Source organism: Sturnira hondurensis, unplaced genomic scaffold (genome assembly GCF_014824575.4).
Source record: "Sturnira hondurensis isolate 20B ecotype Veracruz unplaced genomic scaffold, ASM1482457v3 Scaffold0011880, whole genome shotgun sequence".
Taxonomy (NCBI): Eukaryota; Metazoa; Chordata; class Mammalia; order Chiroptera; family Phyllostomidae; genus Sturnira; species Sturnira hondurensis.
The window spans coordinates 193,996-212,315 of NW_028084511.1; the positions used below are offsets into that span (position 1 = coordinate 193,996).

Below are 18,320 nucleotides of genomic sequence, written 5' to 3' on the forward strand. Positions count from 1 at the left end.
ACTCATGGAAACAAGAATAGAAGGTGTTTGTCAGGGTAAGGATGAGGTAGAAATAAAAGTTTTGTTAAAGGCATCACTTTCAGTTATAACATGAATAAGTTCTTAGGATTTAGAACATGGTGACTTCAGTTGATAATATTGTATTGCAGCATAGAAATTTGCTAATACATATGACATATGATCCAGAAATCACAATAGCCATGTTGTAAGTCATAAGAATTTTTGCAGAAAAAAGTAAGTATGGCCCTGGTTGGTGTGGCTCAGTGGATTGAGCACTGGCCTGCAAACCAAAGGGTCACCAGTTCGACTCCCAGTCAGGGCACATGTCTGGGTTGCAGGTCAGGTGGGGGTGTGTGAGATATAACCACATATTCATGTTTCTCTCCCTCTCTTTCTCCCCCTCAAAAAAGAAACAAATAAAATCTAAAAATTTTACAAAATAAGTATGTTAGGTGATAGATGTGCTAATTAACTTGATTGTGGGAATTCTTTCACAATATACATCAAATGATCACATTGCGCACTCGCACAATATATACTTTGTCAATTATACCTCAGTATAACTGGGGTGAGAAAACCAGAGGGTAATGAAAAGAGATGGTATAAATTATACTATCTATAATACCACATCTTTCAAAGCAGGCAAAATATGCTTATTGGCCACAAACCCTATGTGACATAAGAGTTCCAGAGAAGTACTAGGGCAGCATGAAGCGGAATAAAGAGTATCACTGAGATCCAGACGCGTAGGGAAGAGAAAAAGACCAGGGTTCACTACAGGAAGGTCTGCACATGCCAGGACTGCATGGGCCAGGTCTGCTGGACCCAAAGGGAAATCTGTTAGTGATTTGTGAGCAGGGCAGCATCAGTAATGTAGACAACACAAACTATTCCCCAAGAGCCCAAAGAAAGTGAACTGCTTTAATGAAGGTCATCATTTATTTTTTCTTTCCTTCCACCTTTATGTTCCTTTTGTTATATGACTAGCCCACCCAACACTGTCTTGTGTTCAGGGCTACTTCACAGAGGCACACATTTCCACTGGTTCCAGTTACGTGGCATGGGGATACAGGACAGATTTTCGCTGGCTTTCTGTATGGTTTTGTTGTTTCTGTCTGTATGGAAATATACGGGAAAGCCGAGTTTTTCCAGAGCCTGAAAATAGGCTAACATGGCATGTAATATGAGACCTTGGCCTCGGTACTCAGGCACGGTGGCTCCCATCCGCATCTCTCCTGTCTGGTCCATGACACTCCAGCACACAGGGTTCCTCTCAGGCCCCAGCAGACAGATGGTGGGGAAGTTCTGGATACAGCGTTCAATGAATCTCTGGCTCTTCTCATTGCCACCAAAATGCCAGAACTGATTCACCAGGGCAGCATGGATTACACTGAGGGATGAGAATTTAAACATGTCTTCATTGCTGTTGGAAACGAGGGAGAAGAAGAGCCCATTATATCACACACACTTTGGAGGACTACAGTTATTTTCCCTTAAATTGTCTTTAGACAATGAGAAATTAACACAGGTAAAGGTAAAGGTTCTGCAGCCAGAAGGCCTACGTGAATAATCTGACTAGCTGTGCAATCCTGAGCAGGCAATGTGATGTTTCTCCACCTCCATTTTTTCTTTATAGAACAGGAATATTAATAGCATCCTCATCAAAAGGCAGATTATGAATATTACACAAGCTATTGGGTAAGTATAGGACTTGTGCCCCACAAACAATAAGAATTACATACAAATTAAATATTGTTCTTTTGGACATTGCTGTGATGGTCCACTCAAGATGAGGGAATTGCTATCACCTCTGCTTTACAGATAAGAAATACAGGTAAACAGAAAATAAGCAAGAGTCCTAGAGCACCTGCTCGCAAGCTTTAAACCAGAGCTGATAATCATGACCTCTTAGGATGTCAGTGAAAGGGAGACCTTGGCCACTGTGGGGAAGCTCAAGTCCAGAAAGGGGTAGTGATGTGGCTGGAGTGCAGGTGGCATCCCAGGTGTAGAACACTGAAGTCTGGAGGTGTCTGCTATGGTGCGAACAGCATGCGGTAAGTGTCCTGGAAAGAGCCCACAATGCAGAACTGGAAATGGAGACTCAATCCCCAGCTAAGGTTTGAATTTCCACGTGATATAGCTGAACAAGCTATTTCCTCACCTTACCCTGTTTCATGTCAAGAACAGTTGGACAATATCTCCTACTTTGTGTATATCATGGGAAAAACAAGCCCGGTGGGATTATTATACACTTGGACATGTCTTTCAAGGGTGATACGTGATGCAATGTGAATAAAGCCTGTCCGTGCTTATTAACACACAGAAGGGGAGCCATGGAATTGGGCATCTCCAGACCAAACTTCTACCATTACTGCTCTGCTATATTCAGTGTTGGACTGGAAATCAGAATTTGTTTAAATTCTCATGACTGGAAAACTTCTGCACTAAGAATCCGTCATGAGTATTAAGCATCTGAGTATTCAGCATGTGCTGTGTTCTGGCTACTGAGAATCTATCATTGAACAACATAAACAGAGCACTTGCTCTTGTAAAGTTCAAAATATCATAGGAGAGGATCAAGCAGCAAGCAGGTTGACAAATACCTCAAAGAACATGATTTCAGATCATGACAAGTGAATAAAGTAAATAAAAATTGGGTTGTGTCTTGAAAAATTATGTGACAGAGTATTTTTTGACACAGTGCTCTTATAAGTACTTCCAAGGAAATGACATTTAAGAGTACAAATGTCAAAAAAAAGAGACAAGTATGTGAAGATTACAGGGAAGGGCATTTAGGTAGACAAGGATCAAATTCAATGGCCCAAAGGCATGTGTGAGTCTATGAGATCAAGTCGCAGAAAGAACGGAGCTGCTCATGTGAGTAAGCAAGATGGACAAGATGAAGTCCGAAAGGTGATAAATGCCCTGTTTCGCAGGACCTGGAAAGTCCAGCTGAGAAACAGCCATGGCTTTTCAGTGGGTAAACTGACATGATTCATGTTACATATTTCAGTAAAAAAATCACTCTGAAAATGTATTGCTGGGAGGCCAGCGTGAATGTAGGGAGGGAAGTAGTGAAAGATATGAGTGGCAAGAGAATCTTTTTTCAAACTCACAGTGTTTTGATTTTACCATCTTTCAGAGGTAAGTTGTTTGTCTGTGGCAGGGAAAGGAGCAGTCTTCTTGCTGTCTTGGACTCGATATAGAGAATGCATTGTATTGGCTTGACCTGGGCCCGTTTAATAACTGCAAGATTTTGTACTGCCTCATTCAGGCTGGACTGTGAACCTAGAGAGGGGTAAAGTATGGGAAGAAGTGAGATACTACAAGAAGCTCCCCAATGGAAGTTTGCAGGATTCAAAGTCAGGCAATGTTGTTTCTGGTGTTACCCATGACCACATGACCTTGGCTGTGTCACTGCCTGAGCATTTTTCTCTTATGCAAGACAGAGATACTACTAGAAATCTTGACTATATCATTGTGAAATCAAAGAAGTGATTATTAACAAATAGTAGCCAAACTTGCATGGGTCTCTGCAACATGTCCAGCTAGTGGTTTAATATCATTTTGATCCTTACATTGACCCTATGTTTTATGTATTCTATTAATTTTTTATATATGAGGAAACTGAATAATGGTTAAGTTACGTCACTTGCTCAAGATCACAATGCAAGTAACTGGCAGAGTATGGGTGCCACCCTAGGGGGTCTGACTCTGGAGGGCATGCTCATGACCATGGCAATGGTCCCTATGACCTGGGAGGTGCTTTAGGGCATAAGGAGCTGTCATTCTTATTCTGAATGCCACAGACCCGAAGGCCACAGGGGGAGCTTAAGAGATCACCTTAAGAGATCCTGAATACAACTGCAAAATATATCCTCAGATAACAAGAAGTTACGTGACTCACATTTCTTCATATTAACTCCATAAATTGGAATGTTTGAATTCTACTCCACTGCAGAAAGAGGTATTGGCAGTTGCTACAAGGAATGAACGACAAGGTGAGTGTCTGGGCTTTAACATAAGGAAGTGAAGGTAACAGGGAGTGTGCTTGGAGTGAAACGTGACCTGGCAGGTATACACATTAGCAGCCCTAGCTGCCAACACACATCACAGATGTTACTTACTTTGGATCTGTAAATGTTGTTTCCAGTTGATGACATCTGACCTGCCAAGGAATTCTTGACAGTTTTGGGGGTTCTTAGAATAGATTTGGTAGGTGTTGGTATAGTGATCAAAGTCATCTCTCATCTCCTGTTTGGTTGAGTAATGTGGGATAAATCAAACTGATTAGACCAAGTGATTGGAATATTTGAGTTAAGGAATTTTAGTATACTTAACTCTTTTTCAAACTTAAATATTGATATTTTTCTAATGTGCTATCATAATCCCTGAGTAATTTACACTATAAGACCACATCATGGATTTATTAATGATTCAATTTGTAATTAAGCAAAACTTGCTGAACTAGGTATTCATATGCTGCATTGCAATTTTGAATCAACCAGAATTATACTATTTTGCTATAATTCTGAAATCCTCAGGAGAAAGAGAGTATTATTAAAGGCAAGCTACCTTCTATTGCAAGAGTAAATCTTACTCTATTTTAAAGAGTCTCAGAACAAATGGACTATGAACATGACAATATTGAAATCAACAAGCTAACCTTGTATTAGAATTTTCACATATATATGATAATGCTATACAAGATAAAGGTATCTAATCTCTTCCAAATGTAAACCACAATGCACTATTATTTTAAAAGTAATTTGCATTTCTAACAAAGCTGAAACTCAAAACTTCTTTAATATATCTTCTCAAAGTTAATATATCAGATGGGTTTATTGGAGAATGAAGGAAGGAGTTAGAGAACAACAATCTAATGAGGGTAGAGTAGCTGAAAAGTATCACACAGAATGCACTAATACTCAGCATTAATAGCACTGGCAATCATTGCTTTTAAGATCAATTTAAAAAGAAAAAATCCATTTTTAGAGTTTAATATTTAATTTATTTTAATAAATATTTTCATATTTATTTATTATTAGAGAGAGGGGAAGGGAGGGAGAAAGAGAGGGAGAGAAACATCAATGTGTGGTTGCCTCTCAAGTGGCTCGCATTGGGGACCTAGCTTTAATAAGTGAGAAATATATCATAATAAACTAGGACCTAGCCTGCAACCCAGGCATGTGCCCTGATTGGGTTTTTGCTTTATATTTTCTAATATGCTTATAGAATATTTGTATTTGAAATGCACAGACTGCTTAGTGTTTTTTATTTTTTATATATTTTCAAAAGACTTTATTTATTTATTTTTATTTATTTATTTTTAGAGGAGAAGGGAGGGAGAAAGAGAATCAGAGAAACATCCGTGTATGGTTGCCTCTCTCATGCCCCCTGTTGGGGACCTGGCCTGCATCCCAGGCATGTGCCCTAGACTGGGATTCAAACCAGCAACTCTTTGGTTAGCAGGCTGGCACTCAATCTCCTGAGCTAGGGCTATTTTTCATTTTTATTTTTAATTAAAGTTTGCATTCAATATTATTTTGTATTAGTTTCAGGTGTACAGCATAGTGGTTAGACAATCACATACTTTGCAAAGTGGCACCCTTATATTTTTAGAACCCTCCTGGGACTATACACAGTCATTACAATATTACTGAATGCATTCCCTATGCTACACTTTACATCCTGGTGAGTATTTTGTGACTACTGATCTGTACTTCTCAGTCCCTTTACCTTTTTTACCTGATGCCCCAGCTACTCTCCCCCTGGCAACCATCAATCTTTTCTGTACCTATATTTTTGGTTCAACTACTTTACTCTTTTAATTTCACATATGAGTGAAATCATACAGTATTTTTTCTCTGACTGACTTATTTCACCTAGCATAATAGCCTGTAGGTTCTTGTTCATTGTCACAAATGGCAAGATTTCATTCTTTTTTATGGCAGAGTAACATTCACTACACATGTGTATGACCCCTTCAGTTATATACTCATAAGTGAAGTCACTAGATGATAAGCCATTTCTATTTTTAATTTTTTAAGGAAACTTCATACTGATTTCCACAGTGGCTGTACCAGTCTGCATTCTGACTTAAGATTTGCTTTGCTCCACAACCTGGCCAACACAAGGTGTTTATTGATTTATTGATGATAATCATTCTGATAGCTGAAGGTGACATCTCAGTTTTTTCTTTATTTTTATTGTTGACACCATTAAAATGCCTCAATTTCCTCTCAATCTTTCCACCTTCTCTATCCAGCCTGCACCCCACTTCCCTCTGGCCATCACCACACTGTTATCTGTGTCTATGGGTTATGTGTACATGTTCTTTGACTAATCCCTTTACTTTCTTTCATCCAGTCTTCCCCCTGCCGACAGCTGTCAGTCTGTTCCATGTATCCATGTTCAATTTTAGTTTTAGTTTGCATTTCTCTGATGATTATTGAAGTTGAGCAACTTTTCATATGTTTATTGTCCATCTGTATGTCCTCTATGAAGAAGTATGTATTCAGGTTCTGTCCCCATTTTTAAATTGGATTATTTTTGTGTTGAGTTATGAATTCCTTACACAACACATTTTGGTTATTAACCTTTTATCAGATGTATGATTGGCAAATATCTTCTCTCATTCAATAGATTTTTTTCTCATATTGTTGATGGTTTTCTTTGCTATGCTACAGGCATTATTCCATTAAACCCACTGGATGCAAAAACTTTTTAGTTTGATTTAGTCCCATTTGTATATTTTTTTCTTTCTTCCTTTTTATGTCCAAAAAGATATAGCATCAAAAATATCACTAAATGTCAGAGATTTTGCTGCCTATGTTTTCTCCTATGACTTTTATCATTTTGAGTCTTACATTAAAGTTTTTAACACCTTTTTAGTTTATTCTTGTATATGCTGTAAGAAAGTGGTCTATACGTTCTTGCCTCCTTGGTCACATATTAATTAACTATAGAGGGATGGGTTTATTTCTGAGCTGTTTATTCTTTTCCATTTTCTCTGTATTTGTCTTTATGTGAGCACCATGCCTTTTGATATTATAGCCTGGTAGTATAGTTTGATATTGGATAGCATGCTACGTCAGCTTTATTCTTCTTTTTCAAGATAGCTGTGGCTATTTGGGGTATTTTGTGGTTCCATATCCATTTTTGAAATATTTGTTCTAGTTCCAGTAATGTATTAAAAATTGCATCAACTGGTAACACTGCTTTGTTAAACAACACCTGTACAACAACATACAAGACAAGGTGGGAGTTGTGAATACCAATAAACCTGCTGGAGAAGAGAACCCACCAACAGGTACAACAAGAGAGCACACACAAATGGAATAAAGCACACCCCTAGAACATCAAGACAAGGAGAACAAGGAGATATAACACTGAGTCCCATAGAACTCCTACCACAGAAGTTCATCCTACAAAGACACCTGGCAAGGCAGAGCATCAGGAATTGCAGAAACAAACAAAAGGAGTCACCTAAAATGGAGAGACAAAGAAAGAACCTGCAGTCGAAAGGAGTGGAAGACTCCCCAGTAAAAGATAATGAAATGGAGGCAAGCAAACTATATCAGATACAGAATTCAGAAGAATGGTTATAGGGATGCTCAAGGAACTCACAGACAACTACAAGTAAGTGGATGGGAACTACAACAGCATGAAAAGGAAATAGAAATGATAAACAAGAATCAGGAAGAAATGAAGAATATGATTTCTGAAATAAAAAACACATTAGAAAGAATTACAAGCAGGCTGGATGAAGCAGAGGACTGAATTAGCAATCTGGAAGGCAAGGTAGAAAGAAATACCCAAGCAGAGCATCTGCACAAAAAACAACTCAAAAAATGTGAAGACAGCATAAGGAAACTTCAAAACAACATGAAATATGATAACATTCTAATCATAGGAACACCAGAGGAAGAAGAAAATGAGGAAGGGATAGAAAACCAGTTTGAAAAAATACTGACAGAACACTTCCTGAACCTGGAGAGAGGAAAAGCCACACAAATTCAGGAAGCACAGAGGGTCCCAATCAAGATGAACCCAAAGAGGCCCACTCCAAGACATATCATAATTAAAATATCAAGTTTTGAAGACAAAGAGAATCTTAAAAGCAGCAAGGAAGACACAGGAAGTAACATATAAGGGAACTCTAATAAGGTTTGCAGCTGATTTCTCAACAGAAATACTACAAGCCAGAAAGGAGTGGCAAGAAATATTCCAGGTAATGAAAAGCAAAGGCCTGCAACCAAGTCTACTCTACCCAGCAAGGCTCTTAATTAAAGTGGAAAGTGAAATAAGGAACTTCCTTGACAAAAGAAGGCTGAAACAGCACTGCAAGATTTGCTAAAGGGACTGCTTTAAGACGAGGAAAAATGAAGATATATATATATCTCTCTCTCTCTCTCTCTCTCTCTATATATATATATATATAGAGAGAGAGAGAGAGAGGAATATAGGTACAAAGGAGAAAAATGAATAAGTACTAATCAATAATAATCGTAAATGTAAATGGATTAAATGCTTCAATCAAAAGACATAGGGTAGCTGAATGGATAAGAAAACATGACCTACACATATGCTGCCTACAAGAGACCCACCTCAGAACAAAAGACCTACACAGACTGAAAGTGAAGGGTTGGGGACAAATATTCCAAGCAAATGGACAGGGGGGAAATAGCTGGTATAGCAATACTTATGTCAGATAAAATAGACTTCAAAACAAAGGCCATAAAAAGAGACACAGAAGGACACTTCATAATACCCAAAGGAAGAATTTATCAATAAAACATAAACATTGTAAACATATATGCACACAACATAGGAGAACTGAAATATATAAGAAAATCTTGGAAGACTTCAAAAAAGATACAGACAGCAACACACTTATACTAGAAGACTTTAACACCCCACTGTCAAAAAAGGATAGATCTTCCAAACAAAATATCAACAAGGATATTGCAGCATTGAACAATGCCCTAGATCAAATATAGTTAACTGATATAAACTTTCATCCCAAAGAAGCAAAACACACATTCTTATCAAATGCACATGAAATATTTTCAGACAGACCACATGATAAAATGCAAAATAAGCCTGAACAAATTGAAGAAAATTGAAATCACATCAAGCTTTTCTCAGACCACAAAGACCTGAAACTAGAAACCAACCTCAAGGAAAAAATTCAAAAACATTCAAATTCGTGGAGGTTGAATAGCATGGTACTAAACAATGAATGGGTTAAGAATGAGATCAGGGAAGAAATTAGTTTCTGGATATCAAACTGTATTATAAGTCCACAGTAATCAAAACAGTCTGGGACTGGCATAAAAACAGACACACAGATCAATGAAACAGAACAGAGAGCCCAGAAATAAACCCATGTCTCTATGGTCAATTAATATTTGACAATTGGGGCAGAAGCATGAAATGGAGTTTCATGCTTCTTCAACAAATGGTGTTGGGAGATCTGGACAGCTACATGCCAAAAAATGAAACTCAACCACCAACTTACACCATATACAAAAATAAACTCAGGATGGATAAAAGACTTAAATATAAATGAGGATACCATAAAGGTTCTAGAGGAGAACATAGGGAGGAAAATCTCATATATTCTATGCAGCAATATTTTCACAGATATGTCCCCTAGGTCAAGGGTCATAAAAGAAAGAATAAACAAATGGGACTTCATCAAAATAAAAAGCTGCTGCATGGCTAAAGAAAACATCAGCAAAATGAAAAGGGAACCAACTGTATGGGAAAAATATATTTGCAAATTGTACCTCAGGAAAGAGTTTTGGTCTCCAAAATACACAGAGAACTTTCCACTTGAGGAAGACAAGCAACCCATTTAAAAAATGGGCAAAGGACCCGAACAGACCCTTCTCCAATGAGGACATACAGAGGGCCCAGAGACACATGAAAAGATGCTCAGTATCACTAGCCATCAGAGGGGTTCAAATCAAAACCACAATGAGATACCACTTCACCCCAGACAGAATGCCCATTATAACCAAATCAACAAACAAGTGCTGGCGGGGTTGTGGAGAAAAGGAAAACCTAGTACATTGTTGATGGGATTGCATTGGTGATGCAGCCACTTTGGAAAACAGTTTAGAATTTCCTCAGAAAACAAAATGGCACTGCCTTTTGACCCAGCAATTCCACTGCTGGGATTATACCCTAAGAATCCTGAACTACCAACTCAAAAGAACTTCTGCACCTCAATGTTCATAACAACACAATTTAGATTAGACAAGTGTTGGAAGGGAGCTAAGTGCCCATCAGCAAATGAGTGGATCAGAAAATTTTGGTAGATTTATACAATGGAATACTACTCAGCAGAAAGAAAGAAGGAGCTCATACCTTTACACCTTCCTTTCCAATTTTGATGTCTTTTACTTCTTTTTGTCTGTTTTCTGTGGCTAGGATTTCTAGTACTATGTTGAGTAACAGTAGTGAAACTGGAAATTTCTATCTTGTTATTGATTTTAAGGAAAACTCTTTCAGTTTTCCCCATTTAGTATGATGTTAGCCGTGGGTGTATCACATATGAGTTTGAGGTCTTTTTAAAAGTCTGGTCCTGAAAACATATTCCCAAACACAGGCATTGCAACTCATTCTTTATGTTTCCCTAACATTCTTCATATTTAATTCCATATTTTTAGGTGTTATTTCCTCTGCTTAGAATGTACCCTCTGCTCTTGTCAACCTGCCAAAAACCTATTTACCTTCAAAATCCAGGTTAGGTAAAATGTTTACTAGGAAGGATCTCTGATCCTCTGTCTGCATGTCCTGACATCTGTAGTTTTAGTCATCATCTGATCAGTGCTGTTCCTGTATCTTGTAAATTCTTGTATGTTTTTGTATGTTTTAACACCATGTAGTAATTTAGTTGCTTATCCATTTTTCCTCCAGGCTGTGAGCTCCTTGAGGACAAAGAGTTATTCACCACCACTGACTTACATTTCTGTGTCCCATGGCTCTACATTGCCAGATGCAGGGTAGGCATATATAGCAAATAGAAGTGTATGCATTCTACATTTGGCACCTTACCTGCTCCTGAGGGCGGACCACCACTGTATTAAAATCAGGCCACTTGTCCACCAGGACTTTTAGGTTGAATAAGTTTCCCTGGATCATGTGGAAGACAGTCCCATAAACCTGCAACATCATGAGAAACTGAGAAGTTCAGCTTATCAGGGAGAGATGGCAAAGTACTCTGTTTGATCAGGACAAGTATTATTTCTATGAACTAACAGTAAGTAGCTTATAGGGCATCTACCTCAACAGTGTTCAGGTACTACTTTATTATTTTCATGGAAATAGATTCTGGGGCCAAGCCATGAGAATACTATGTGAAAATATTTAAATACCCAGATAAATAAAATAAATTAACTAAAAATCATCCCACATTATATTCTAGAATTTATCGATGTATCATTCTATTTTATTCCGCTTATTTACATAGTCACACATAATTGTTAAATAACATCTCCAAATTACCCATATATCCATGTATATTTTGTTTAGCAACCACCCTTCCACACACTCATACACAAACACATACACTATACAATGGGCATATTTTCTTGTCAATAAACACAAATCTACAAAATCATCTTTAATGACTGCATAATATCCATTACACAGAAAAGTTCTAATATTAAAGTTTTATCTCCCATTGCTGGTCATTTCATTTTTTTGTATTTTTTGTTGTTGTTTAACAGTTATTCTTCAAGGAACATGTATTTTTGCAAAAACATTTACAAATATGCCTGTTATACAAATTTTTGAAGGGAAATGTTTGGGACAAAGGTCAACTGGTGTTTAATGATTTTTTTCTTACATGTATCTCCAAATTACTTTCCTGAAAGGTTCAATAACCTCCTTTCCACTTAAACAATGATGAAGCATAATGTTTGGTGACCAAAGTCTAAGAATAATACCCATTGGGGGTTTGTTTAGATTTCTCAACAGGCATCTGTTGAATCTGTCAACATGCAATGTTCATCAAGAAGAACTTGAAGAGGCTAAGAAAGAGACTCTAAGGTAGAAGAGGCACTGTGGTTATGGGTGCAGGTTAAACAGCAATGCACACTAGGGACAAACTCAGGACCTCGTGCAGCTGAAGCATGATGCCTTTGCACATGATATGGAAAGATGCCAAAGACCAGGACCAATAGCATAATGAACAATTCAGTAACCAAAGACCATACCTCTCCCTGTGCTTTCCTACCCTTGCCATGGAATGTTTATTTCAGGCTCAGGAGAAGGAGGAGGAGGTAATCTTTGTCTTTACTAAGTTTCTATAAAGTGATTTAATTTCTGACATCAGGGGGGGCTCTGTATAAATATTAAATGCAATTTCAGGAAAAATACAGAGGTTAAAAATTTTAAACATTAGAGTTTTATATCAGTGACATTCATTTAAATATACTGGATTCAAAAGAAGTGAAAGCTTTCATTTTCCCTGCATATGGTAGTATCCCTAAGCCAGGATCTAATATTGAGACTTACTTCGCATGACAATAGAGTTGGGCTAAGAGTAGTGTCATAAGTTTTCTCAAAAGAGTTGAGATCCACTTAACACAAGAAGAACAACTCAAACACCTAACATGTGCCCAACACAGCATGGAAGGAACAAATTTAACCTGGAAAACTGTCAGAGAAGCCAATCAAGACAAAATGCCCTAGTCTGCAGAGTACCTAACTGATTAACTACCTCCCCTCCTAATAAACAAAAATAAAAGGTTCATTATCTGTATGGCATGTTAATTCATTATATAGGACTATGAGCTGAAGACAGTTAAGTGTTAATATAAACAAACGTTTATTTTGGTTATTGGTCTTATCAAAGAACCAGATTTTGGAGTCATTGATTTTCCCCCTCAAATTTACTGGTTTCAGCTCTTATCTTTTATAATTTCCTTAGTTCTGTTTGTTTTGGGGTTAATTTACTCTTCTTTTTCTAGTTTTAAGTGGAAACTTAAAGTATTGACTTGAGACTGACCATTATCATTTTATAGTATAAACACTTAATGCTATATTTAGTGGCTACAGCCTAATGATATATTTCTCACTTATTAAAGCTCTGGTTGCACCCCAAAACATTTGATATGCTGTAATTTCATTTTTAATCAATAGGAATATACTTTTTTTAACTTTAAAGTACGGTTTATTTAAGATGTCTTGTAGATTTCTAAACATCTGGGTATTTTCCAGATACTCTTCTGGTTTTTTAAATTTTAAGTTTAATTCCATATTGTTCAAAGATATACTTGAAATGATTTTAATTCTTTTAAAACTAATTAATAAAAATATAGGAATTCCAGCCAAGACGAAGGCATAGGTAGATACCCTTTGCCTCCTCACACAACCAAAAGGAGGACAACAGAATTAAAAAAAAAAATAGCCACAACTGCCAGAAAATTGAAGTGTATGAAAGTCTGACAATCAAGGAATTAAAGAAGAAACATTCATCCAGACCAGTAGGAAGGGTGGAGGTGAGCAGCTGGGATGGAGAGGACTTGAGGAAAGGCAGCAGCTGGTTGACCGGGTGGCCCCACATTTGCATGAGGATAAACCTGAAGGAACAACTGGGGAGTGAGACAGACAGACCACGCAACCCAGGGTTCCAATATGGGGAGATAAAGTCTCAAGACCTCTGACTGAAAAAATCCTGTGGGGGTTGAGGTGGCAGGAGAAACTCCAAGCCTCACAGGAGAGTTCATTGGAGAGACCCATAGGTCCTAGAAGGTACACAAACCCACCCACCTGGGAATCAGCACCAGAAGGGCCCAATTTGTTTGTGGGTAATGGAGGAAGTGACTGAAAGCTGGGGGAAAGTTGAGCAAGCAGCATTGTTCCCTCTCAGACCCCTCCCCTACATACAGCCACAATGCACTCACCTGGGTTGCCCCTCCCTGATGAATACCTAAGGCTCCACCCTCTACTATGTAACAGGTGTGCCAAGACAAAAAAAAAATGGCCCAAATGAAAGAATAGATCAAAGCTCCAGGAAAAATACAACTAAGTGATGAAGAGATAGCCAGCCTATCAGATGCAGAGTTCAAGACACAGATAATCAAGATGCTCACAGGAATGGTTAAATATGGTCACAAAATAGAGAAAAAAATTAAGACTATGAAAAGTGAAATAAAGAAAAATGTACAGGGAACCAACAGTGATGGGAAGGAAACTGGTACTCAAACCAACAATGTGCACCAGAAGGAAGAAAGAAACATCCAACCAGAAAAGAATGAAAAAACAAGAATTCAAAAAAATGAGGAGAGGCTTAGGAACCTCCAGGACATTTAAAGATATTAATGTCCTGGAGGATATTTAACATCCAAATTATAGGGGTATCAGAAGGGGAAGAGGAAGAGCAAGAAATTGAAAACTTATTTGAACAAATAATAAAGGAGAACTTCCCCAATCTGGCAAAGGAAATAGACTTCCAGGAAGTTCAGGAAGCTCAGAGAGGCCAAAAGAAGGTGGACCCAAAGAGGAATACACCAAGGCACATCATAATTACATTAGCCAAGATGAAAATGAAGGAGAGAATCCTAGAAGCAGCAAGAGATAAGGGGACAGTTACCTACGAAGGAGTTCCCATCAGACTGTCAACTGATTTCTCAAAAGAGACCTTACAGGCAAGAAGGGGCTGGAAAGAAGTAATCCAAGTCATGAAATGCAAGGACCTACATCCAAGACTGCTCTATCCAGCAAAGCTATCATTTAGAATGGAAGGACAGATAAAGTGCTTCTCAGATACGGTCAAGTTAAAGGAGTTCATCATCACCAAGCCCTTATTACATGAAATGTGAGAGGGACTCATCTAAGGAAAAAAAGATAAAAACTATGAACATTAAAGTGACAACAAACTCACAACTGTCAATAACTGAACTTAGAAATAAATAAAAACAAAAATGAACTAGCAATCAGCTAGAACATTAACAGAGTCACAGAAATGGAGATCATATGGAGGGTTATCAGTGTGTAGTGGAGGGGGGAGAATGGTGGAAAACATACAGGGAATAAGAGCTATAAATAGTAGGTACAAAATAGACAGGGTGGGGTTAAGAATAATATGGAAATGGAGAAGCCATAGAACTTATATGTGTGACCCATGGACATGAACTAAGGTGGGGGAATGATGATGGGAGGAGGGTACAGGGCAGAGGGGAACAACACAGAGAAAAAAATGGGACAACTGTGATAGCATAGTCAATAATAAAATATATTTTAAAAAATATGGCCTGCCCTGGTCAATGTTCAATGTGCATTTAAATATAATATGTATTTGCCTGTTGTTGGCTTATGGTATTGTTCAGCTCTTCTATACACTTAGAGGTTTTAGGGCTATTCTGTAAATTATTGAAAGAAAAGTGTGGATGTCTCCAATTATATCTAGGGGTTTCCCTATTTCCTCTTTTAGTCTCAATAGTTTCTACCTCATATTCTTTGAGCCTCAGTTGTTAGGTGTATATATTTTAGCGTTTTTGGTCTTTTTGGTGAATTAATAACTTGATCAAAATACAATGGCACTTTTTTCCTTGGTAATATTCAAATCCCTTTGAAATATATATTATTGCAAAAAAACCCCATAAAACAAAAGCCAAAAAAGCCCTCTTATTGTAGAATGTAACTGATCCATTTCTAAAGCTAAATTTCCATCTTATCCCAAATTAAATCTAATCCATTCAAGTTTGACAAAATAGAAATTGACTTTTTATTAATTTCAAAAAAACTATAATGGTTTTCATCAGTCACTTGATTGCTTAGAAATAATAATTTAAACATTAATGTGTTAGTTTCAGTAACTTTGCCATTGTGTAAAAACTCTTATTGTTATCTGACATAATTCTAGAAGAATTATGCACAAGGCAATGGTTTTGGGTCACCACACAGCAAAGATCACAGTGGGTTCAAAATAACATTTTCACTCACTACTGGTGTGATCTTAGTCAAGTCATGTAACTGACCCTCCAGATCCAGTTTCATTAGGTGGATGTAATATAACTGCCTTGCAGCAAGATGCTGAGAAGTAAATAAGATACAAGATGAGTGAGTGTCTGGCACACAACAGGTGCTCAGTGAATGCTAATTATCTTCCGACCTTTTTCACAGGCAGTTGCTAGTCCTTTTTTTCTCCCTAAAGAGGCTTCACCCTCACCTTTAAGGACTCGGGGAGGAAATTCCTCAAGGATTTCTCTAGCATCTGCAGCATTTGTGGGCCTTGTAACCGGAACATCGTGGCAGGTACCTCAGCCTAAAGAGGAATCAAGAAACATCAAGGAATTGAAAGTGCTGGGAGACATACAATGACACCAAATAGACCCAGGAGGCAGTTGTAGCTAGTGACTTGGCCTTTATCTCAGCTGTTCCACTGATGTCTCATTCACTCAACTACTCCAAGGAAGGGTAAGTCTGGCAGGAATTGAGGATGCCTCCTTCTGAAATGAGTTTTAATATTTTTCAAACTTTAAAAAATATTTCTGAATCTTTCACTTTGATTTTCACATCATCCAGAATGCCAATAAATAGATTCATTGAGATTAACACATGTATTCCGTATAATGAATGAGCATCCTTTAAGATTAAGTTTCCATCGATGACAAGCCTAACTTTGACAATTAGAAGCTATGTGACACTGGGCAAGTTACTTACTCCCTGTGCCGTGGTTTTTTCATTTATAAATGCCAATGACCACAGTTCCCGTCCCATAGAGCAGTTGAACAATTGGATAAATCAATACATGTAAGGTTCTCAGAACATGTCCAGGACATAGTACGCACTCTATTAATGATTATCATAATGATTAGCATTTTTTATTATCATTAGTAGAAGCAACAGTTAACCCACAGTGTTGTCAAAAAAAGGTCCATTGAGTGACACTTCTTCCACACAAGAATTTGTGGTGAGGATTAAGTGGGGGGTAATTCATATAATCTGGCACCTGGTATATGAGATAATAAATTTTAAATATTTAGCAGAGTGCCTGGAATGGAGCAGCCCTCAGTACATGTCAGCCACTTTTTATTATTTCTGTCATTGTAACTTAAACAGAGGGTATCTTTTCTTGTTTCTGGTTGATGATGATTATGAGTAATGCTGCTGGGAACAACTTGTGTACAACTATTAAAATATATGCTTTTATTCAGGTAAATGCATAGAAGTGTAGTTTCATGGTTATAGAGCGAGTCAGTATTGAACTTCATAAAGAACCTGCTGAAGGGTTTTCGTAAAGTGGTGGCACTGGTTAGTATTTCCACAGCAGTGTAGGAGCATTCTGTGTGCTCCACATCCTCTCCAACCTCCTCCAGAAGATTCTCTTCTGCAGCCATATTCAGAAACACCAACATAGTCGTTAAAACCCTCAACAATACTCTTCAAATCAGTAAAGTGAAAGATTTGTAGCGCTAATTCTCAAAGCAGGCCAAAACACTGATGTCAAAGTGTATTTCAGTAGATGTAATTCTCTGGTGGGTGGACAATGTTGAATCTGACCCAAGTCCTGTTATCCTGGACAATGTGAATGTTAAAGAAATTTGTCCACTGACTTTGTGTTCCTGAAATGGTTCAATGTTGAGAACCAGCCTTCCCCCATGTGACTTAAGATACTACTAAGATACTCCTACTAAGATACTCCTTGTTTACCTCTAAAAAAAGCCAGATGCTGATGTCCTAACTGCCAATTTTTGTATTATAAATGATTAGCTAAACTATGAATCCTCAGTAATATTTCAGAACAAACTACTTGTTAACCAAACTCAAGTTAATTTCTCTCTGTCCCCTGGGCTGAGTCAGCATGTAACCACCTTCTTACCTCTATGAACAAGAGGCTGAACCCAGGGTAAAACATTCTCTTAGTTGTGTCCATGCTGCCTCTCTTTTATTCTACTCTTCTTCCCCCACCCCTGAATTTCCTAGAGCCCAGTTTACTCTTCTCTTGTAAATGGTTAGCTTGACAGTTTAACCCCACCATTCAATCAGAACGAAACTCTGCTGTGTTAACAAAGTGTTAGTGCATTTTCTCAATCTTTAAGCTTCTGTCCTCTACACAGGACTCAACTTTGGCCCACACTAAGCCAGGGTCAATGCTGTCAGCAGGAAGATGATCCTTGTACCTGGCTTACTTCTCTTTACATAAGAATAATCATTTCTACCTGACTTTTCAGGGGACTCCCCCTGGGGTTTTCTCTGTTGAAATAGTCCCCCTCTCCCTACTATAACAACCCTTTCCCCATGTCTTGCAATAATCTGTTCAAATAAATTGTCTCCTAACCCAAGTCTAGAGTTGATTT

General features: G+C 37.8%; 1 protein-coding gene across 3 annotated transcripts; it reads right to left on the reverse strand.

Annotated features, from left to right (window-relative positions):
* Positions 1-902: 902 nt before the first annotated feature.
* On the reverse strand, positions 903-17,978 carry GLYAT (glycine-N-acyltransferase). Of its 3 annotated transcripts, none has more exons than XM_037060443.1 (6): positions 17,843-17,978; positions 16,190-16,279; positions 11,068-11,175; positions 4,128-4,254; positions 3,117-3,288; positions 903-1,423 (listed from the first exon to the last, which is right to left on the reverse strand). In XM_037060443.1, the coding sequence occupies exons 1-6, from the start codon at positions 17,894-17,896 to the stop codon at positions 1,021-1,023; spliced, it is 954 nt and encodes a 317-aa protein (XP_036916338.1). In that variant the 5' UTR covers positions 17,897-17,978; the 3' UTR covers positions 903-1,020. The 3 variants fall into 3 exon arrangements, with proteins under 3 accessions (XP_036916338.1, XP_036916339.1, XP_036916341.1); XM_037060444.1 differs by lacking the exon at positions 17,843-17,978 and adding an exon at positions 16,379-16,660; XM_037060446.1 differs by lacking the exons at positions 16,190-16,279; positions 17,843-17,978 and adding an exon at positions 13,789-13,821.
* Positions 17,979-18,320: the final 342 nt, after the last annotated feature.